Source organism: Pelobates fuscus, chromosome 8 (genome assembly GCF_036172605.1).
Source record: "Pelobates fuscus isolate aPelFus1 chromosome 8, aPelFus1.pri, whole genome shotgun sequence".
Taxonomy (NCBI): Eukaryota; Metazoa; Chordata; class Amphibia; order Anura; family Pelobatidae; genus Pelobates; species Pelobates fuscus.
In genome coordinates, this window is record NC_086324.1 from 55339588 (window position 1) to 55363127 (window position 23540).

The window sequence follows — 23540 nt, forward strand, 5'->3', positions numbered from 1 at the left end:
GCACTCTTATACCGCTTCTTGGATTTAAAAATATCTTCAAAAAGAAAGGAGGTGTCGCCCAATTACATTACACTAGCAATACTTGGAGCAATATTATAGGCTCCAAACAAGGAGTGTACTACACTCTGTCATCGGTGCTTCATCTGTCAGATGCCGATGTCAGTGTAGTAGTATCGCGCAAGAGTACAACACTGTCTGTGAGACAGTGGGAGCCATTGTACATAAAGCCTTTTCCTCTTCCCGCTTCTAGTGACAGCAGGGGCCTTGACAGCGGTAGCCTTTTTTGTCAAGTGTATGAAAAATTCATAAGACAAATTAGTCCCTACTTTATCTTAGAATATCTTTTGACGACGTTGGAATTCCAATGACACTCCAACACAGATTTTATATTCATGTAATGCTCACAAATTTTTCCAGTTTTGCTATTATTGGCCTAATATTTAAAATTCACTTTGCGTTCCTACTTTAGTAAATAACCCTTTGAAAGTGAATTTCAAACAGTTGGTAAAGTAGCCTAATCATTCTCCAAGTCTAATGTTTCCTATTTAATCTATTTTGGGATAAAATGTAAAATTCACATGTTACAGGGCTATTTAATAAACTCCCAATTGTAGCAAATCAGCTATGTTCACCTGAATTCTGCCATACATCATTTTCTAAAATTTAGAGATTAGTGAATAAACCCCTGCGTGAAAAAACTCGAGTAAAAAAAATCAAATAAAATGTTTTTCTTATTTCTTATATATATATATATATATATATATATATATATATATGTTTTTTATTTATTTTTTTTGACAAACTGTACCATCACTGAATTTTTCGCTAAGTTTGTCTCCTCCGGCTCTCCATACCTGGCCGCAATTTCGTAATTACTGGGCGCCGCATGCACTCGGTAACCACGCCCCTATCCCATAGTATCGCCTTCTCCAGCACCGCCCCCTTCTGATGCTCCGCCCCATGCTTCGTCCAAGCTCCTCCCACACTCGCACAGCTGACCCCGGAGCAGGTTGTCAGAGAGGAGCTGCGTGTGTCCCGCTCAGGTAAGGCGGCCGCCGGCCGGTGTCTGTCTATTGCCTCCCGCGCCATGTCTCAGGATAGGAAGGTCAGGCTGTCTCTGTGTGGACCAGTCATGGCTCCACTTGTCAGGTGGCTGGCTGGGCATTATGGGTAATGTAGTGCTCAGTAGCCACCCATCATTGATGTGCTAATATAGGCTACCTGTTATCAGCTCTCCATGGAGACTGCACTGTAAATACCCATTGTACAGCGCTACGGAATGTGTTGGCGCTATATAAATAATAAAATAATAATAATACCTGTGTATAATCACCTTGGGGGGTAGGTTACCCAGTAAGGGCAGCACAACATTATGTATGGTATAAATAAATAATCATGAGATTAAGGGGAGGAGAGAGGGGACAAATCCCAAAGATTATTATTTAAAAAAATATTTAGCTTTTATTATTATCTTATTATTTATATAGCGCCATCACATTCCGTAGCGCTGTACAATTTTAACCAGACAATTGGACGTACAGGAACAGAGGGGTGCTCAATGAGCTTACATTCTAGAGGGAACACTTCTATACTTTATTACTTGGATAATAGAATAAAACAAAACATTTTAGGAGTAGGGTTTTTTTTTTTTGTTTTGTGGTTTTTTTTTGTTTTTTTTTTAAAGCTTTAAAAATATCAATACATCTTCATGGAGATGCAAATATTTTCAGTGGATAAACAGATGTACATTGCATACATTTTTTTGTATTTTTTTTTTAATTCCTGTACCTTGTTTGAATAATTGAGATTTATTTTTTCGTGAGCAAATGTATGTTTAAACAGGGATTTTTTTTTTTTTTTTTTCAAGCAAGTTGTTTTGGCTTAACCTTTGCATTTTTGGATTTCAACTCATGTGCTCATCATATGATCCTGCCGGCATAGGAATTCTAAAAAAAGAATGAAGAAAAAAAAACTACTTGTGTGCATTTTGCCTGATTAAATGTGATCCTGCAATGAGGCTGTATCAGCCTCCTTCATCTAACATTTATCTGTTCAGATAATGTCTTCATTGTGTGAAATTGTAGTTTGTGTAAACAGCCCTTCAAAACAACCAACACTTCCTTTTTAATATTTAGAAAAACTGTGTTTGCTTGTGTCAATGTTTTGTAAATGTTTTTCCATCCAGCCATGTATTGCGTTAGTATAGTATTTTGGCCTAAAATTGTATTGCACAGTGAGATTGTCATTGTATGTGCATTTTTTCCACAGAGGTCTGTTTCACTTTGTTAAACATGTGTGTCTTCCCCTCTACAGATAGTTCTGATTATAATGAAATTAAAGTAGATGAGTTGTGAAAGTGTTTTCACAGTAAGTTTGTGCAGCCTTTACTTAGTTTTATAATGCCAGCGACACATCCTTAACCCCTTAAGGACCAAACTTCTGGAATAAAAGGGGATCATGACGTGTCACACATGTCATGTGTCCTTAAGGGGTTAAAAGAGTTAAACAAGGGTTACACCAAGTACATGACAATTTATAATATACTCTACTTGGAATCTGAATTTGAAAGTGATGTTAGTCACCCAGAGCTTAACAGTACAACTCATGTTTTAGAACAGGCTTCCCCAAACTCTGGCCCTCTAGATGTTGCTTAACTACAACTCCCCTGATTCTATGAATGAAATAGGCTGAGAATCATGGGAGTTGTAGTTCAGCAACATCTGGAGGGCTGGAGTTTGGGGAAGCCAGTTTTAGAACAAAGAGGTCCCCAATATTGTCAGCTGTAGGGCTCAGGCAGTGAATGCAGTCAAAATATAAACAGGATTGATATTCCTAGTGAGGAAATGTAACTGTTGCAGTATCAGTATGCAGAGTAAAAGGTCTGCGCCACTGGCACGTGGGAGGCACTCAGTTTGTGCCAAGCTGATCGAAAACGGTTTAACACAAGACAGGGGAATGTTGCTACCATTACTACTACAGCAGAATATAGTGGTTATGGTGATTAGTGCCCTTTTTAGCTGATGTCATTCAATGAGGAATATGGCCTGTCATGCACACTATTTCTGTGGCTGAGCATCCTATATAAATGCATACAAGCAAAGGTATCAGTAATTCTAGCTTTTTTTTTTTGATGATCATAGTTGATATTTCAAAGATTATTCTCTCTCCATCATTTATTTTATTTATGTGTCAATATTTTCCACAACCCTGTACAGTAGGTACGTAGCATATATGTATTTTGTGACGATACATGTTTAGACACATAAAAACAAAAAATGGTTATGGCCCTGTGTAAAAGAGTTTGCACTATTTGATCATAACATCAAAGTTCAATGGACTCGTAAAACAATGTTGGAATTTCATTGACTCATAGGGGCAACTTTCTCTTATGGACAAACAGTGTGCTGAGGTGGTTATGGTGCTTAGAGTGCCCCTTTCCATTGCTTTGAACCCCAAGTTTAATGAATACCCAGTTGTATTCCAAACAAGAAAAATTTAAAATACATCTGACCAAATTAGCTTTTTCCAAATCTGCTGGTACTGATCTTTTAATAGGTTACCTTTTTGTAATTATTCTCAAATTTACACACAATTAAATTTTTGTCCTACTTGTCAAACTGATCTTTAATGGGAAAATGTACTGTTTAGAAGCTGAAAGGCCATCCCACTCCATTTATTGTTAAAGCTGTAGGAATCACTAGAACCATCTGTAGTCTGCCAGGAGCTCAGATTGCAACGCTGTGTTAATACTTTCGGTCATGTTGTCCCAGTCAGTGATGGAGCAGACAGTCACTTCACATTCTGCCAACGTGCAACAGTTATCATTAGGTGTTTCCATTTTCTGTTTGTGGTCTCCTTGTACTCCTTAAGGAGGAAACATCTGGGTGCTCAATCAGATCTAATCAACACTGCAAATACAATCTGATGGCTGATAAGAGCCTCTTTGCACGACCAATTTCATATTTTTATTCTGGTTTGTTTTAGATCTTAAGATCTAAGTTTTACTTAAATACACTAAATAACTGTTGGCTGACAGGGTAGCTTACTGATTTCTGTAAACCACTTGCTTGTCATTCTCCAGCGCTGATCATTCGTGCTATAGTTGTAAGATCCGCAGCTGCTGTAAAACTACAACTCTCTTAATGCTAGCCAGCCTTAAAGGGTTTAGCCAAGCACCATCACCACTTTATTGATTTTGAAGTGGTCACAGTGCCTGGAGTTTATTTGTGCAGCATTTCACAACCCACACAGAGATTAACCCTTCTGTTGCCAGATGTGCAACAGAGTTAACAATGGTTGCAGGCTGGCTAATGTCAATTATTTAATTGCAAAGAATAACAATCATTGGTTCAGAGCAGTCAGCTGATGCTCTCAGCCAATGAGTGATGACCACCACAGCTTCTGAAGTCGAAGCTCGTCACTGAACCGCAAGAGAGCCTCAGAGCCCTTCAGGGACCCAGGCAAGGGGACCAACTGTTGCTAAACAGTTTACCCCATAATCGGAGAATCGAGCCAGGCATCATAACCCTTATAGTTACTCCATTCTATTTTTTTTTTTTGTTCTGCATTTTAAGAGTGAATATGTTCTTAATGTACGGGTAACGCCTTTTGTAAACAGACAGTGGCATAGTTTCCATATGCTTGAGACGTCTGGACTGTAGCATATGAAGAAAAAAGTATATATATTTCGGTATTGTTGCACTGTACTTTTAAAACTTTTATGAAGTGATACAAGAGTGACTCCTATTTTAATGCAAGTTCTTAATCCAAACCTGGAATCATTTATTGCTAAATGTTAGAAAACACACATAGTGTACCATGACCACAGAAACGCTAACTGCCATCCTTGTATGATCTATGGAGGAATTTCTTGAAATTTGGAACTTGTGGGTAACACACATGCCATCACTCCCCCCACTCCTCCTGTAGAGCTGTTTCTCCAGTGGTGTGACTACCTGGTTACTTATGCTTGGAGGCACCCAAGCTTTTATAGAATCCAACTTTCTATTTTTAGTACTGTACTATAGATCGGTGATGTATTTATCTCTAGACTTCCTGAATTGTTTTTGTTTGTATTCTGTTAATCTGTGTTCGTGTTTTTGTTTCTTTCTTTGATGGTTTATTGTTCTTTGATGGTATAGTTTAAAAAAATAAATAACAAAAATCTATGTATATGTGGCTGCTCAAGAGAGTTTGGCTATCTTCTATGAGGCCACTTGAAAGTTATCTCAGCTCTCTGCTTATCCACGTCACCACTTAAGTGAGTTCTGTTAGTCTGTTATATGGTCACTCAAGAGAGTTCTAATCTCTGCTAATTTGTTCACATACACACTCAAGAATGTTTTGCTGTATACTTTTCTACTACATGGTCACTCGAACGTGATATATTACTGTTCCTTTCATGCCTAGTCTCCTTGAGACATCTTAATATTGTTAAATACCAGTTCTATAAGTGTCACAAAAATAGGTTGCCGGATGTTTTGAATGCTAGAACTTTAGGCAGCTGCTTTATAAATGTATTGAAGGTTTAATAAATGCCCCCATTGTCTCATATTGTTGTGTGCACTTTTCACACACTGCTACTTGCTTCCACGTGGGTAGATACAGCTGGTTACTGAATATTTCTGTTTACTCTTTGAGTGGGTCACAAGACAGTACCCAGTGATTTAAACCTCAGCATGAAATTCTTGGAATGCTTAGCACTGTATTGCTGTCATCTGTTTCTATGGATGTTAATTTAATCGTCTCTTGTGATTTTCTAGGTTGGGCGAAGTGATTTTCTCTTATATTAAGAGTTTATCTGCAGTTAACATCTCAAAAAGGCAGTCTGTGATGGGATTTAAGCACTGACCGATGGACACACAGAGAGAAAGGTATGTTTGCTTTATAGTATTTCAGTTTTTTTCATATTTAGTTAAAAATGTATGTAAAATATATTAACATAAAATATCACTCTATAATGATGGTTTTCGTAAACTCATATTCCCATGAAATCCACTAAGGTGTAAAATTCAAAACGAATTTAAAATTACGGTAATAGTTAAAATAAATTAACTGAAAACAGCCGATTAGGAGAATGTTTTAAAAACGTGGCCTAAAAGTTTAAATTCACTTTGAGTTCACAGTTTAATTAATAATCCTAGATTTTAGGACCCCATCTGTAAACGTCTATACTAAAGGGTAATGGCCTATGTGAGGCACAATTTAGAGGTAAGAGTGTATAGAATGAAATGTATTGTATAGTTTTAGTTACCTGTGGGTTTTAAAGGAACACTGTAAGTGCCGTAGTTGTTATGGTGCCAGGAGTGGCCTGGCTCCCCTCATTCAAATGTAAGTAGGGTTCTGCTGGGTTCTACCAGTCAGGCCAAAGCTTCCGGTCTACAGAGAGGGTGGGAATGATTCTCTGTGGACCCCAAGTCAAACTGTTAGCAAAAAAAATATGCTCAGTGCCAGGAGTCATACGTTTGACTGTCTGACTTGAGAGTATGCCAAGCCCTGATTCCACATGTGTAGTTACAACCCTTTGTCAGATCCTAAACATGCAGCTGCTTTCTACAGCATTTCTAACGTCTATGGTGCCTGTAAATGTGTAATCCTTGAAAATATTTACCAGTCTGATTGTTGGACAGATTTACATGGATAGAATGAATTATGTTGCATCTAAAGTCAATCAGGGCTATTCACTAAAGTGAGAATTGCTGAGAATTCAGTGTCAAATTTAAGGCCAAAATAGCCAATCTGAACACAGAATTTATTCTTAGAATTTTTCAAATTCAGCTATTGTGGTTTAAATGTTAACATTTATTTTGAATTCTATACTCCCAGAGGCTTTCTCATGCAAGTCTTCAACTACTACACATTATCATCCCAGTAAATTCATATTAAGATTTTCAATCATATGTTTCCCTTTTATTGCAGTTCAGAAAACAGGGAAAGAGACACAGAAAGAGGCGTTGTGCATGTATGGAAGGCTGGTGCTGCCCCTTTAAACCCTGAGAGGCTTTCTGGCTTGGGAGGAAGGATCGTGCTACAAGCCAGCCTTGGAATAAATCATGGACTTCTGCTAACTAGTGGTAAGGAGGCCATTGTACAGTGCTACACAACTTGTTGGTGCTTTAGAAATAATATTAATAATATTAGTGTGCACATGTTTCATTGTCTTGAAATGTGCTAACTAGCACTTCGGAAAACCTGTTAAAATACTTTAACTCTGTATAAAAACACTGGCACCGTTGCCTTAGATTTCCACAGAAATACAAATGTGTTAACGGGACAGTCTTAGCATCATAACGACTACACCCCATTGTAGTGGTTATGGTGCTAGTGGGCTACGGGTACCATTTCCTGGTTTGGGGCCCCCAGATATCCCTTGATTTCTTATTTTGCCTTTTTTTTACTGCCAGTCTACAGTTCCTCCTTAGCAAAGATAAGTTTTATCCATTTTTAAATGGCAGTGATAGGCAGAGCACATTAGCTCAAAATTGGTTTGACATAGAATGACGGTCGGTTCCAATAGTGTGCTTGCACCATAACCACTACAACCAGCTGTAGTTTATGGTGCAGTGGTTATGGTGCTTTGACAGTTACTTAAAATCTGTAAAATTACTTTTGATTTCAGTGATTTTAATCGCAGGAAAGAATAAAATGAGTCTTTGCAAATTCAGTTCAATACTAATTATTCAGTGTGTTATTTCTACATTTCTTTATGCTGAACCTTTTGGCCACTCTGCTATTTTTAGTGTGTTATAATTTAAATTCTTCACAAAATAATGTAATTATTTTTCTATTGCAGGTGGTGACGTTTACAGTTTTGGAAAGCAACCATGGAGAGAGAACTCACAAGAGGTTACACCAGAAGATCCACAACTGGAAAAGGGTCTGCAGGCACACCGTGTAACATGTGTGGCTGCAGGGAGTTACCACTGTGGAGCAGTAACAGAAAGTGGAATGGTGTACATGTGGGGCGAGAACACGGCAGGCCAGTGTGCTATTGCAGACTGCCCAACTGTGCCAGAGCCCGTAGCTATTACTATATCCGATCAGGAGAGTACTCCTCCAAGGTGGGTGAGAGTTATGCAACTGTCCTGTGGAGAAGAACACACTCTTGCACTGTCAACCACCCGGGAAGTCTGGGCATGGGGCAGTGGCTGCCAGCTTGGACTGATCACGTCATCTTACCCAGTAACAAAGCCACAAAAGGTGGAGCATCTTTCAGGCCGTGTAGTTCTTCAGGTGGTCTGTGGTGCATTTCACAGCCTTGCCCTTGTTCAGTGCCCTCTTCCTCAAGAGGTTAAGCCTATCCCAGAGAGGTGCAACCACTGTCGGGAATTACTTATCACCATGACTGAGAAAGAAGACCATGTCATCATTTCTGATGCTCACTGCTGTCCACTGGGTGTTATGTTGGCGGAATCCCATCTTGAGACCCAGTCTGTTCACTCTTCTATTAGTTCTGGGGACAAAAGTTCAATAAAGGAACAGAATTCCTTGTCTTCAGAAACCCAGGACGACAAAGAGAACTCTTTTTCCAAAGTGCAGACGTCAGTTGAGCCTGAACTTGGTACTGATGCTGCTAGCATTTGTGAAACTGAAGCTTCTTCCAGTATGGACAGAGATGCACCTGCACCCCCCTTACATTCAGACACTGATCAGAATGAAAGCAAAACTCTTAACAATGATACCACGGAGGTTGCACAGGTAATGTGTTATTCACAAAGTCTATCTACCCCTGTTGAGATACAATTTGCTATTTAACCCCTTAAGGACCAAACTTCTGGAATAAAAGTGAATCATGACATGTCACATATGTCATGTGTCCTTAAGGGGTTAAACATGTGTCTCCATTTGTTGAAATTTTCCACTCTTACTGTCTGATGAGTGAAACTCTGTCTGGTGGATAAACTGCTTAGCTTAAAATATGGCTTCATAGCGCCCATAGTCAGTACTTGCAGTACTTCTGCAAGTCTAAAATAAATTCCTAAGTTCCCCTGCCTCTAGAAATTAATTTCTATTGAAAGTAAACATTGCTATTAAAGTTAATCCCATATTGGTGAACAAGTCTGATTAAACATAGTACATATTTTTAAAATAAATATGACAGTGGGAATATTGTGTATCTAAGGAGGAGTTACTAAACACAATACAGGTTGCACCAAATACTGAATCCCAAAAATCCAAAGTATGCTTGAGATATTTTTAGTTGGTAAGCGTCTGGACTTCAAAAATGTATGTAATAAAACACAAAATAACCAATAATAATGCAAATTGTCTGGTGCTAGGTGGAAGACATACAACAGAGATATTGGGTTTGCACTCACATTTGATAGTGCTATAGACCAGCTCTAGGCAAAACAGCATACAGCGGTACAGTCCCCACTGATGAATATGTAGCTCTATGGGTTAGTGTCACAGCATACAGATGACTCTGTGTGCTGTTAAAAAAAAAAAAAAGCAAACAATAGTGCTTACTGTGCTAAAACCAATAAATAGAACAAACAAAAGGTAGTTTACTCACATTTGGCAGAGCAGTAGACCAGGGCTTGACAAATTTGTTTGGACTCTAGGAGCCAGCTAAAAAAGTTAGGAGCCAGTTTTTTTTAAGGGACACTATAGTCACCAGAACCACTACAGATTAATGTAGTTGTTCTGGTGCCTATAGCCTGTCCCAGTAGCCTTTTCAATGTAAACGCTGCCTTTTCAGAGAATTGCTGCCTACTTAGACCTCTAGTGGCAGTCACTCAGACGGCCACTAGAGTCCTGTGTCAGTGCTCTACATGGAGGCGCTGAATGTTACCCATAGAGAAAATGCGTAGGATCCTCCCAATGCTGAGATCATTAAAATCTCCGCTATGGAGGTGGGACAAGCAACAGCGAAACCAGCACAGCGTGGAGAAAAAAGGTAAGTAAAAACACCAATCATGTGATCGGAGGGGGCAGGTACCTAAATACACACACACACACACACACACTCACTCACTCACTCACTCACTCTCTCTAACACTCACACATTTTTTTTAAATTCTTATCCACCCAGCCTCCCTACCTTTGGGATAGCTGAGTGGACTTTCCCTGGGTTACTTGTGCACTCTCAGTGCAGGGATCGAGCGACATCGTTTTCACCACTCCCTATAATTTATTAGCCTCCTGGAGCTCTGTTTCCCTCTGAGGGCATTCGTGTTGGTACAATGACTTGTGTGTATGTATGTATGTGTGTGTGTGTGTGTGTGTATGTATATATATATATATATATATATATATATATATATATATATATATATATATATATATATATATATTCTCCACTGTGTTAGCTATCCTAGTAGGATAACAAGTGCACACTTTATTAGTCTTTATTTGCTGTAACTGGCTCATCCATAACCTACTGTGCAGCAGAAGCTGGAGCTGTTCCATCGCAGCTGCGACGAGGCCAGACACTCCAGGGGGCCTAGCTGCTCTGTCTACCCATGCTGATGGATCTTCTGTCTAAGCGGTGTGACAGTGCCTGACACTGAGTTGTTGTGTATGGGACAGGAGACTTGGTCTCTTTAATCGTTAAATAGGCAATATTCAAAGGTCTCTACTTCCAAACTACATTTCGCTGCCCACGCATCGCAGATGCAGAAGGGAGTTTTAGTCAATTTCCGGCGCTCTCTGTGCCCTTATTCCCAGGAGACGGGAACTGCATGCTCTGCACGGTGTTTCCCCTATTGGTGGCCATGGAAGGACTAAAACACGGAGGCTCCATGGGCCATCAGACTGGGATCAGTGTCCAGCCTATGAAATTCAGCAAAACGATTTTTCTGCGGCGACAAAGACAAGTGCAACCTTGATGAGGTCATGATGGACTTTGGCTAGACACTGGTAACACCATGTCAGGGAGAGGGTGTCATGTTGCTGGCCAGACACAGAGTGCACTTACATAATCTACCCCAGGTCTCACCTGTCAGTGTGCCACAGGTAGTCATGGTCTCATCTTACACCTTTCAGTGGTGGAACAGCAGAGTTCTCTGAGGTCGTTAGTACATATGTGTGTGTATCTGTCAGTGAAAGTGTGTGTTGGTTAAACAGTGTGTGTGTCTGTCAGTTAATGTGTATGTCAGTATATATCTATCAGTGAGAGCACAAGGGGGGCCCTTCTATGCATGATTCAGAAAGACAGCCACTAGAGGTTGGCTTAACCCCTAATGTAAACATAGCGGTTTCTCTGAAACTGCTATGTTTACATCTGAAGGGTTAAAGCCTGAGGGACCTGGCACCCAGAACACTTCATTGAGCTGAAGTGGTCTGGGTGACTATAGTGTCCCTTTACACATGACATGTATGACATGTCATGATTCCCTTTTATTCCAGAAGTTTGGTCCTTAAGGGGTTAAGTGTTTTAAGGTACTTGAATACATATACCAAGGGTGTTCTATCAACGTAGGAAACCATCCTTAGAATTGCCATTCAACTGTCGTCACACTCCTGGCCAGTCCTAGTAATTCTGGCTCCCTATGCAAATTAAGACTTTATTCTTCCTTTTTGTATATCTTCTTTGTATTTTGACATTCCTGTGTGTAGTTATATTGTGAGTAATGGAAAAATTAAATGCAATATATAACCTTGAAGGGCGATTCCTAGAATGATTACTACTACAGCTTACTGCAATAGTAATGATATGGTGGTAATGATACAAGGAGTTTCCCGGCGTTCCTTGGTAAGGGACCTCACCTTTTTGCAACCGTTTGCTTCTTGCGCTATTCCACATGTTCAGCTTGCTTAGAAAGACATCATTTTAATCACGTCTAGCTCATGTTAGGCTGCCAAAATAATGTTGGCCTTGTGTTGAGGGTGAGGAATATAATGTTATACAGAATCATATGACTTTAAGCAATGCTCACGATTAAATTAAATAACTTTTTCATTTATTTCTTTGCAATTTTAAAATTTGCAGTTCGGTTTATGGATTCCCCTACACTGTATGTAGTGATCCTCCTTTCACAGTAGAAGTGTGGGAATTCCGATCCCTCTTCAAACAAGGCATTGTTCCAACCTTAATAAGGAACTGTGCGCACACTAGAGAGAGCCTACAATTAGAGAATACCATTTAAAAAAAAAAAAAAAAAAAAAAAAACATTTGAAAACAAATAAATGAGATTTCTAAATCAAGACTTCACAATCGGACATTGGATTTTGAAGGACTGGAGGGAGTGAGAGAACATGCTAGTTTACTATAAAAGCAGTAAATGTCTGGATAGTTTTGCAGTGGAAAAAATGAGACAAGCGCAGTTAACAAAGTCAAAAATGTGTGAGATATAAATAAAGCTAACATTAAAAGGAAAGCTTTGATATACCATGGAAGTTTGTCACATTTGTAATTCAGGTTGTACACGCCATTAGCTGTTCTGGTGTTTTTGGCTTTATTCCTAACACTACAGCCCTGATGCACCTTGTCATTTAGGTCCCCTCTTCTGTATTAAAGGAAAAAAAAGAGAAATAAATAAAAATTAAGAATTGCTACCAGGGCTCACCTAGGTGCTGCCACAACCACCTCGTCGGGTTGGGATTAAATGCAATGATTCTCTATGTGGCCGACCGTGATGACTATGCGCATGTGATTCCTGGCCATACCCAGAGGGCTTGGAGACGTGGCTTTTAGGGGGGATAGGAAGAGGGATGGGGCAGGACTGCAGGCACTATAACAACTTTAATAAAATTAAGTTATTAAAGAGCCTATCATGTCTCTTTATGATTGGAAAACTTTGTTTAGAGACTCTTTTTAAATTAGCAACGATTTATCAGCTTTGGGTTTATATCATAATCCTTTCATCAAGTACTAGAAGGAAATGTAAACAAAATGAGAAAAATGCATCTCTACCTTTAGTAAATGACTGTTTTTTTCAGCCATATGCATACACTTTTGATCAGACAGAGTTTGGAGACCAACAGTCTCTATGGTCTTCCCTGCTTCTGCTCAGGGAATGAAGCAAGGTAGACTTTCGAGTCTTAACTGTCGGTTTTCAAACACTGTCTGATCATGGCCATGTAAGTGTTCTCAGCCACGAGGTCCAAGCAATGTTGTAGCAATCCAAGCTGTAACTGATTATTTTTGCGAATTCTCCATAGTGGGCTTTGGGATGCGGTCTCTTGAGAGCTAAACCGCAATATTTTTCATTTATACATTAATACGTTTTAAATGTTTTAATCTTCTTACTTTGTAGGCTCCAGAACAGAAACTGGAAGAACAGTTGAGCAATTGCCACCTTAATCCTGTCACTACCTCCACATCTGCTCTAAACAGCCTGGTGGTGTCCTGTGCTTCCGCCGTTAGTGTGAGAGTGGCCGCTACCTGCGAAGCCGGGGCCCAGTCACTAAAGAAAGTCATGAACTTTTACTCTGGATCTCTGTGCGAAACAGGAACACATCCTTCTGTGGGATCTTCGGTGCACGATGGACTGCGGGATAGCCGGGAAGAACAAGTAAAGCTAGAGTCTATGCAAGGCAAGAAGAGCTCAAGTCTTGTGGATATTCGAGAGGAAGAAGCAGATGCAAGTAGCAGGAGGCTTTCTCTTCCAGGACTTCTCTCTCAAGGTAACTAAAAAGTATCCCGCACTACCCAAGCGTCTTATATGTAAAGAGAACCTCTGTTCAGTTTGGGAATATCTTGTCTCCAGCTCCACAAACTTTGCAGAGTATTTAGTTTTGAGGAAGACAGAGACAGATTGCATTTGGTCGTAACTCTCAATCTTATGACACATTCCATCTTTCGGCCTCTGAAATGGCACTTCATAGTCTCCCCATAAGATAATGGCTATGAATCTTAGATGACCAATTAAGGGGACACGTTGTGATTCCTCATGTAACATGACATTAACATGAGGTAATCTTTTGCTAGTGCTGATATATCAGCACATTTAAAGCAATTTATCAATGCGGAAGCAGACTGGGTGGATAACCCCTCATGGGAAGAAGTTTTTTGGAAAGGCAAAAGACAAATGAAGTGCGGGCAGCCATTATTAATGGAAGGAATTTGGATTTAAAATAGTGGGATGGGTAATGCTCTAATAATACAGAGAAGGTGGGTCAGAGGAGACCTAATGTGGAAACAGGAGCTATTGTTGAGAGGAAGAGGAGAACAAACATAATGGGTGAAAAGAGGACTGCTGTGGTAGAAGAAAAGAAGATTGTTCTGAAGGTTGGAAAAAGGTTACTGCCAATGTAAGAGAAGTGTATGAATATGGAAGAAGTATAGAGTGAATAGTATTGGTTAGAAATGGGAGAAGGAGAAAACTGAACATGTAAAGGATGTGGGAGATGGAAACAGTGGGGCAGAGATAAAGGGAAGGGGAGCTAAAATGAAAAAAAAAAGAGGGTGGAGCTAGCTCCACTTGTCTAAGTTGAAAGGCTGTTATGATATGAAGGGATTTACAGGGATAGTTTGGCTTTACCCGGAGATTTTTAGAGTGTCAGATACCCAACAGAAAGTAATCACAATTCAATATTTTTTTGGTATTATGCTTCCCCTGCATGGAATATCATTCTATTTTATTTATTTAAAAAAAAAAAAAAAAAAAAGGAAAGCTAAATGGCAAATTGTCTGGATGCTTTTACATGTGTTACTTGAGATCTGCAGATAATTTGGCACTTTCACTCAAAAACATTTCCTGTCCCTGCCCTTCGTGATGATAATTTTTCCATCACTTGCTCAAAGCTACCATCAGTGAAAGCAACAGTGATAAAAATGTAAGATAAGTTGCGAATGTGCAATACAGTTTTTGACTTTGCCATGTTTCATGATGTCAACAGCCCAGCCTGCGTAGTGCAGTCATTGGCATGATTTACAGTTCTGTTCTCTGACTGAATTCAATTAATAAGGCTCTGCTTGGCTCTGCTTTGGGTTTCTGGTTGTTTCTTTATTTTTCAGTATTGCGTGATAAATGCATTATTGTATTTTACCAGTCTATAAGTTTCGATACAGGTGGCTAAACCATTACCTTCAATGTTTCTGTGACAAACACTGTACACAACTGTAGAAACCTGAAATGTAAAACAAGAATTGCTTGCTTTTCCGATACACATGAAAAGGGGAGGAGAGAGCATGCTTGTGGTCTATATATTTCACATGTGGAATAATACAGCAGATTATACTTTTGTGCATTTGAAGTGGTTTTTAAAAATCATCCAAAAAGAGGCATTCAAGCACCTTGTAAGCAATGCATTTGGCAGATCATCAGCCACTTATGGGGGTAAACACATACAGGGTACCATCTTTTTAAAACACCACGTTGCATTAAATTGATCATCCAACTGCAACATTTAGGCAATAATAGGATTTAGTAAAAATTTACTAACTCTGCCATAGTCACAGCAATTTTGCAATTTGGTATTTCATTCACTACATTTTCTAGTTTAGTGAATAAACCCCTTGGACGATATTAACATTACCTTCCCTTCAAAAACCATAAATCAGAGGTGGTTGCAGGTTATCTGGCGCCCAGGGGAATTGCTTTAGAATTGCAACGTTTTATTTTTCACTCCATGCCACCTTTCTTTTTCTCTTAGTTTCCACACACTCCTGTATCTCTTAACCCCTTTCACCACCTTTTGTGTGTCTCATGATCCCACCTTACCCTCTTGTGCGTCTCTCATAGTAAACTTAGGTGTTCCCTATAACCTCCCTTTACCAACTTGTCTTTTCTTTCCCAAGTCCCATTTAATCCCCTTACTCCCTTGTGTAACCCGCCTTACTTCTTTGCGTCTCTTAACCCCACTTACCAACATGTAAATGTGCAGTTGTACACATGCTGGACTGTTATTTCTTGGTTTGCAGTCTCTCCCAGACTTCTGAGGAAAGTAGGCAGAGCAAAGATGAGAACCGTGGCTCTAACGCCCACAAACAGTGGTGAAGCTGATCTGTTGTTGCCATCCCTAAAAACTGAGGTATGGAGCTGGGGACGAGGCAAAGAAGGACAACTAGGCCATGGAGATGTCCTGCCAAGGTAAGAGAACCTTTAACCTACTGGATGGTATAACATCTGTCTATTTCGTTTGTATGTAGAAAGCATTCAACAGAAGAAAGGTTTCTGGTTTTAATTAATTAATTAAATAAGCAATGATCTGTATACAATGATTCCAACACAAACAACGTATTGTGTGTTAAAAAAAAAGTAATACTCTATCAACAGGATGTAAACTAGTATCCTATTCTTCCTTATTGTTTTCTGATGCTCTCACATCGGTAGAACACAAAGATATGTGTTCGCCCTTTCAGACATTAAAGGGAGCTTTGGCAGGCCTCTTCTGCAAGAAATTCAAAAACATATGTGGTTTGGTATTATCTACTGAAATATGCACTTAGTTTTCAAAAAGGCTTCACCAAATAAGATGTGCTTTAACCTGTCTTTTAACCAGGCTGCAGCCTCTATGTGTGCGGAGCATGGATGGTAAAGAAGTGGTTCAGTTGGCAGCTGGCAGTCACCACTCACTTGCCCTTACTGCCAGGTCTCAGGTAACGTGTCCCATATCTAATCTGCATATTGAGAAAAATGCATTGTGTCACTTTCAAGCATGTGCTGTTATACAGGCAGTACAATATTTCTAGAGATCAGAATACAATTTGTTTTCTGTCTGAGAATGTTGTTTGACTAGCTTCATTGGTGTTACTGAAACAATGAACAAAGTGATTGACATGAGCTAGAGGTATTCTAACAATTGCTGGAAACTGATTTCATGAATCATGCAAAAAATGTGAAGGGTGAGTTTAGATGCAAGTAGTCATTTAATCTTTTACAATGATTAATGTCAAAACCATGTAAGGCATGCAGAGTGTTGAATTTACCTAATTGGATTTGTGTTATGGATGTATATAAAATATCATCCTAACCAGTGACTGGTTAAAGCTTTTACTGCCTTACCACAGGGACATTCCTGTCGGTGACATACTGACACCACTATTGGTTTCTGCAGCACAGCAGAGGGTAAGGCAGTGCTGCAGGGAGGCTCTTCTGGAGCCTGACTCTTTGAGACCTGGGGCAACATTTGCAGCTAACCCAGTTGTCCACGAGGCAGGAAGCAGGAGTGAGAGCTTGTCAGTGTGTTTATCTCTCTGAGTGTAGCATTATGTGTGTATCTGTGTGTTGTAGTGTATGTGTTATATACACAACACTCAAATACACACCTGCATTCAAATGCCAACACTACGAGCATACCCCTGCATTCAAATGCCAACACTACGAGCATACCCCTGCATTCAAATGCCAACACTACGAGCATACCCCTGCATTCAAATGCCAACACTACGAGCATACCCCTGCATTCAAATGCCAACACTACGAGCATACCCCTGCATTCAAATGCCAACACTACGAGCATACCCCTGCATTCAAATGCCAACACTACGAGCATACCCCTGCATTCAAATGCCAACACTACGAGCATACCCCTGCATTCAAATGCCAACACTACGAGCATACCCCTGCATTCAAATGCCAACACTACGAGCATACCCCTGCATTCAAATGCCAACACTACGAGCATACCCCTGCATTCAAATGCCAACACTACGAGCATACCCCTGCATTCAAATGCCAACACTACGAGCATACCCCTGCATTCAAATGCCAACACTGTACACACATATACTCCTACATTCAAACATCAATACTATATGCAAATACAACTATGTATTCACACACATACTCCATAAAACACATTCAAACACACACTGCACACAAAAGCAACCATGCAAGGATGTACAAATGATAGATCCTCGGCTGGCAAAGTATTGTAAATGTTGTACAGCAATGAAAGGTACACTTTTTTTATTTTGGGCGGTGGAGGGCACAGAAATATTTCTTGCACCGCTTTATTTGTTCTATTAGTTGTGGCACTTGATCTAATTGAAAAAAAAGGTTGTTTTTTTTGTTTGTTTGTTTTTTCTCTTTTTTTTTTTTTTTTTTTTTCCAGAGTAGGGGTAGATGTCTGCTTTCTTAAGTTAATAGCCCTAAATTAAGACCTTTTCCAAATCACTTTGTGTGACTGTTTCAGAAGAGACTGGGTAATTTTAGAAAACGGCTCTGGTGAGCTAGCTGGCACGTAGATGCTTATACTTGCGATTTAACAATGATTTCAGGGCTAATAGCAGGATCAAGAATGGTTTATCATGTTACTGATTTGCATTTACGGCTCTCTGAACACGCAGGACAATATAGTTGAAAGCAACAAGCAGCCCAGGAATATCCATTGGTTAAATAATTTCTTCAATGTGCCCAATCATTTCCTGAGCACGGCAACTGGGCACAGCTTTCTTATCAGATTTACAGTGCTGCAGAACTTTTTGGCATAATATAAATAATAATAATAATTTGTCCCTTACTTTCAGGTCTATTCCTGGGGGAGCAATGCATCGGGTCAACTTGGTCACATTCAATCTCCAACTACCATGCCTCGACTTGCTAAGGTATGAGGCAGTACATGCTACTGATCTGCTAAATATAACACAAGTCATATGGCGACACTCTCAATCAGATTTAATAGAACACATCACCCTTTAATAGACATTATGGCCCTACAGCTTCAGGAGGAGAAACTTGAGTGAGGCTAACATACTTATAGAAGGAGATGTCCAACGTCCTTATTTAAACTCATAACTCTAGTATTTATAAAACAGACATGGTTTGATAAAACAATCCTAGTCCATTAATTATTCAAAGATAATCTGTTCTTTTTATAAGGTAAACAATACTGACCTCTTGGATTACCTATCACACATTTTATACTTCTCTACTTTAGGTATGCAATGATGACCATGCGTGGAGTATAGCTGCCGGACAGGACCATTCCCTTTTCCTTGCTCATGGAAGTGAAGATTTCCAGCCTTTTATATATAGCACTGGACCGCAAACCGCTAATGAGAAGAGTGAACCTGATTCGGATCCGAGCCCTACACTTCTAACAGAATGTAGCAAGGTGTGCTGGTTTCAACTTTTACAAACCAACTATTAAGTAGGGCAATATACTCTCTGGTTAAGAGTAAAAGTATAGGTGTCACTTGATGTCATGTCAGCATTTCCAGTGTCCTTTAATCATTGGTTTCTTATTGGCCAACTGAACAAGCAAGATGAAAAGCTTAATTTTTTCATCTCAGACTGCCACAGCATAATCGATTATCTCTTGCTCTCTTTAGTTGGGGTACGTCTCCAGTATTTCTGCTGGAATGGGCAGTTGTTTGGCCCTGGTGGACCAGAACCTGATGGGGTATATTGGAAGTCTGCATGAACTGGCAGCCACAGAGAGACGTTACTACGGCCGTCTGAGTGATATCAAGTCTCAGTTACTCCGACCTCTCCTGGGACTGGGTGAGTAGCCTGACTCTTAGAATCATTTATTTAAACACTTTATTTAATTTTGCGTTGTGTATTTATTACAATAATCTATACTTTACTCATTCGCTCATTGGGTGCCTGGTTACATTAGGTCACCTAGGGCAGAGATGGTGAAGGTCTTTGATCCTGGAAGCTAAATCTTCTGTAGCAATAAAGTTAAATAACTTAAGGTGCCCAGAACAAACTTCATTCCCCCTTTTTTGTCTTAGTTTCCCATTTCTTTTGTTGTTTCTTCTCTGCCTATTCTCCCTGTTAGAGTTACAGCTTTTTTTTTGCCCCTTTTAAAATCTTCCCCCTCAATGCCTTCATATTTTAACACATATTACTCTCTCTTTATATGGCCTTCCGATTTCCTGCCTTCCTTCTCACCATATCAATTCTTTTCCTTCTTTCGCATCATATTATTCCACTTATATCTTCTCGCCATACGAGTCCCCTTCTTTCTCTTCAACATTTACATCTGTGTCCTTACCATTTCCATCTTATTTTGCTTCCCCACCGTATTGGTTCCCAGTTCCACATCCGTCCTTTGCCCTCTTTCCTTCATATTCAACTACTCACAGCAGCACAGTTTCACCCATGGTGAGATTATATATCTCTGTCCAATTCAATGCTTTCTGTGATGATACCAAAATTACAATATTTTACATTGGCCAAGAAAAGAGGCAGCATCTATGCACCAAACAAGATTATTTTATACAAGTGCCAATTTCTGTAAAAATCTGTACTTTTTTGTAAAATGAAACCTAGAAGACGCACTATTCATACACAAAGCACGTCAGCAAGGTAAAGTGCTTTAGGTGCCTAAGAAAAATTTACAAAAGGTGGAGCTCCGCCATCGACTCTTGTTCCTTTTTAGCAGCCGTCACGAGTGATGGCTGTGGGATTCAGGCATCATCTTGCTTGTTGCTGTGATCAATGGAACTTTCCATGGTCTTGTAAAATCCTCTGTAGACCTCAGTGTTGTACTCTCGTGGCTCCTGGCAGGTGAAGCACCAGGAGCTGAAGAGGATCCCCCAGAAGAAGATGGTTGCAGTTGCGAGGGACAATCTCAGGTAATTATACCTATCTTCCACTACACCCCGGGGCCACCATCCCATTATAAGAGATTTCGGCTTCGGAGGTCTTTGCAAAATATGTTAGACCCCTGAAAGTGACAGATCTGCTTTAATATATAGAGAACATTTCCATTTTTATATAATCTTTAAATTATTTTATAGTAATGATTTATTTTTTTGACACCATTGACAGAATTTTAAAATAGTCACCATGGAAACCAATGAAATTTGTCAATTGATGCTCTTTTAAAATGTTGCCCAAAGACTGTTCTTTATAGATAAACCTACCTTTTTAGAAGAACTTTTTTCTTTATAAGCATCAGACAACTAAGGGAACGTTAAACTTGTTTTACTTGTGGGGTCCTAGAGGGTTTTTCAAAAGTATGGGAATAATTTTCATTTAGCGAGCAACGCCTCTGTAATCCTAATCTCTTGTTAGGAAAACTATGAAAACCTATCTAGTTTGCAAGCCCTCCCATTCACATCACTGAATGTTTATATCACCTGTATTTTCTGCCTTGATGTGCAGTTTACACTTAATTCAATGTGCAGATAGTTTTAAACTTAGAAAAATTAAGCCCTTGGGAGCAGAAAAACCCCAGTGATGTTAGTCAAGTTGTGAGATCTTCAATATAAGTATTTAGCAATTATTATTTTTGTGTGTTTTTGTTCTATCTTTCTAATGAATCCTTTCTGTATTTTACTTAAACGTTTAAAACACATGCAACAGTGTAGCTCAGGGCAAAAACTATATACCTGTATTTATTTATTTTTCTTGCTAATGAATTATTTCAAGAATATTTGCTTTTTACTCTTTATTTAACATGAATTCTTTATTGTCCCCTTTGAAGACAATCTGGGCTCTATGACTACTTACCATTTGTTACAAGATGTTGCCACAAAGTTCAGCAAACTCTGCTACCTGATTGGCCAGCATGCAACCTCTCTCAGTAATTTCCTTCATGGGCTTAAAGATGCTCGGACCCTCTCCATTCTGGAGCATTCAAATCTCTTTCTGGACAGCTACACAGAGTAAGTCATATTTGGTTTTAAATCTAAATTACAGTTTTCTAGAAATTTATACAAATTCAACGTCTTTAATAAAAACCTACTTTTAAATTTTTTTGAATGGGTTGCATGCTTCTTCGTTTTTTTCATTTCATGGTAGAATATTGGGGGGGGGGGGGGGCTTGGAAAATAGAAATCCCCTGAATTAATTGGTATGTCTATACTACAGTAACTAATTTTCTCCCAGTAAATAGTTTTTTGTTTTTTTTTGTTTGTTTTTACATTTTTAAAAATCATTTTATAACATAGGCAGTATTATAAAGTACAAATGTAGTAAAAACACACAAAGAACAAATAATGATATATCTAAAAGGAGAGTACACATGTCCTTTGAGGAAGATGATGTAAAAAAAAAAGTGTAAAAAGGGGATGACTACTCCCTAAGGAATTTAGCTGGGCCTCAGAGGTCTCATTTCCCAAGTCTTTCGCAGTCTCGGGAGTGAAGAGGGAAGGGGGAGAAAAATGGACAATAGAAAAGAACTTCACTTCTACCAGGGGAAATAAACATTTCAATTTCCACAACACAATCTGACCGTTAATAGGTAATTTAATAGTAAAACAAGTGTCTGATCTTACCACATACACGTAGTAATTTTATTTGAGCACGGTTAATTTAACTAAATCCTTGTTATTTGTGCATTAGTTAATGGCACTACAGGCTACGAAACTGCAGCCAAAACAGAGCATCATGCTAATGACCAAAAAAAGGAAAATATTTATATGTGAAATGCATGCAATCAGATATGTTTAAAAAAAAAATAAAAAATAAAAAATTACATGCTAGAATTCCTCCAATTTCTGCACTTGTTAAAAATGTGTGCAGCATTGTCCAATGAATAAGAATCGCTAGTGCAAGTGGCTGTCATTATTTTTTATTATGTAATGATGAGCCACTCACAGCTGTGTGTGCATGCTCATTCATTTGTATAGGAAAGCGTTAAGCTTGTGCAATAATATTCCCATAGAAAGATATAAGGGAGACCATCTAAGTTGAGATACCCCAGCCGCTGCTAATAACCGAAGAGCCTGTCAGAGCTTTGTAGCTGCTGCAATCCTACACAGGTTTAAAATGTAAAGCTTTCTGATTGTTCTGCACCTGTTGGTGGAGAGAGAGTGTGTTAAAGCGTGGGTACTGCATACCTCATAAATTCATGTTTCAAACTGCAATTGTGGCTCTCCATTTACTTTCGGCAGGTACTGCACTTCTCTCTTCAACTTCCTCGTGATGGGGGGATTTGCGCTCCTTTCCAAACCAGCAATGTAAGTCACAAAGTATTGTAATGACAAAACCTATTTCAGGATCTTGCAGTGGGGCACATTAATGGTGGCTGCTAATATTTATTTTTAGGAATAAGTCCCGAATTACAAATAAGTAATAGGGGAATGAGGGCCATCAAAAGCAATCTAATGACAGAGATTGGATGATGTGGCAAAAAAACCTTAATTTGCTGTGTAGACAACATCATTATGCAATTAGGAGAGGTGTAGTGATGCAGCACCTGGGAGTAACGTGCTATGTAGAAAAATGCATGGCACTGATTAATGGTCCTGTGGTGTAGAGTAGGACTGTACTAGAACATTTCTGTTTGGAGAGCATGTGGATGGAAGGCCTATGGGTGGTTGATGTGCAATGATGCTCTGCAGGAGAGAAATGGTTGAGTTGAAGCTCGTTGTGGGATGTTTGTGGCAAAAGTATGAGCTTAGCACTTTGTATACTGTAAATATACAACTATCTTGTGTCAGTTTTCAGACTGCAACAATAAAGCTGCTGGCTGGGAATTTCAAGGCCATTTGTCACCAATGTTTAACATAAATAATATATAAAGAAGGTTCTGAAATAAAGTAATTCAAACTGTTTCTCATTTCAGGGACTTCTTCAGCAGGAACCAAGAGCTGCTACAGAGCCTTTGTGAGAATAAAGGGGAAAACATGCCACTGCCTGAAATGATCAATTCTCTCTTCTTCTCCCCAATGGGCAGGCTGCATATATACGCCAGATTGCTCCTCAAGCTGGGCATGTGCTTTGAAGTGGTTCGTCTCTTGTATTGAATTT

General features: G+C 39.3%; 1 protein-coding gene across 1 annotated transcript in view; it reads left to right on the forward strand.

The window, feature by feature from the left end:
* The first annotated feature begins 983 nt into the window (after positions 1 to 983).
* The window catches only part of ALS2 (alsin Rho guanine nucleotide exchange factor ALS2), a 64071-nt gene continuing 41514 nt past the window's right edge, over positions 984 to 23540 (forward strand). Inside the window, exons 1-13 of the mRNA XM_063429846.1 lie at positions 984 to 1043; positions 5763 to 5873; positions 6919 to 7073; positions 7793 to 8697; positions 13200 to 13569; positions 15809 to 15977; positions 16390 to 16486; positions 18359 to 18436; positions 18769 to 18945; positions 19163 to 19334; positions 21271 to 21451; positions 22682 to 22747; positions 23356 to 23518. Coding sequence (XP_063285916.1) covers positions 5854 to 5873; positions 6919 to 7073; positions 7793 to 8697; positions 13200 to 13569; positions 15809 to 15977; positions 16390 to 16486; positions 18359 to 18436; positions 18769 to 18945; positions 19163 to 19334; positions 21271 to 21451; positions 22682 to 22747; positions 23356 to 23518 — 2553 coding nt within the window. The 5' untranslated portion in view covers positions 984 to 1043; positions 5763 to 5853. The remainder of the gene's footprint in view (positions 1044 to 5762; positions 5874 to 6918; positions 7074 to 7792; positions 8698 to 13199; positions 13570 to 15808; positions 15978 to 16389; positions 16487 to 18358; positions 18437 to 18768; positions 18946 to 19162; positions 19335 to 21270; positions 21452 to 22681; positions 22748 to 23355; positions 23519 to 23540) is intronic.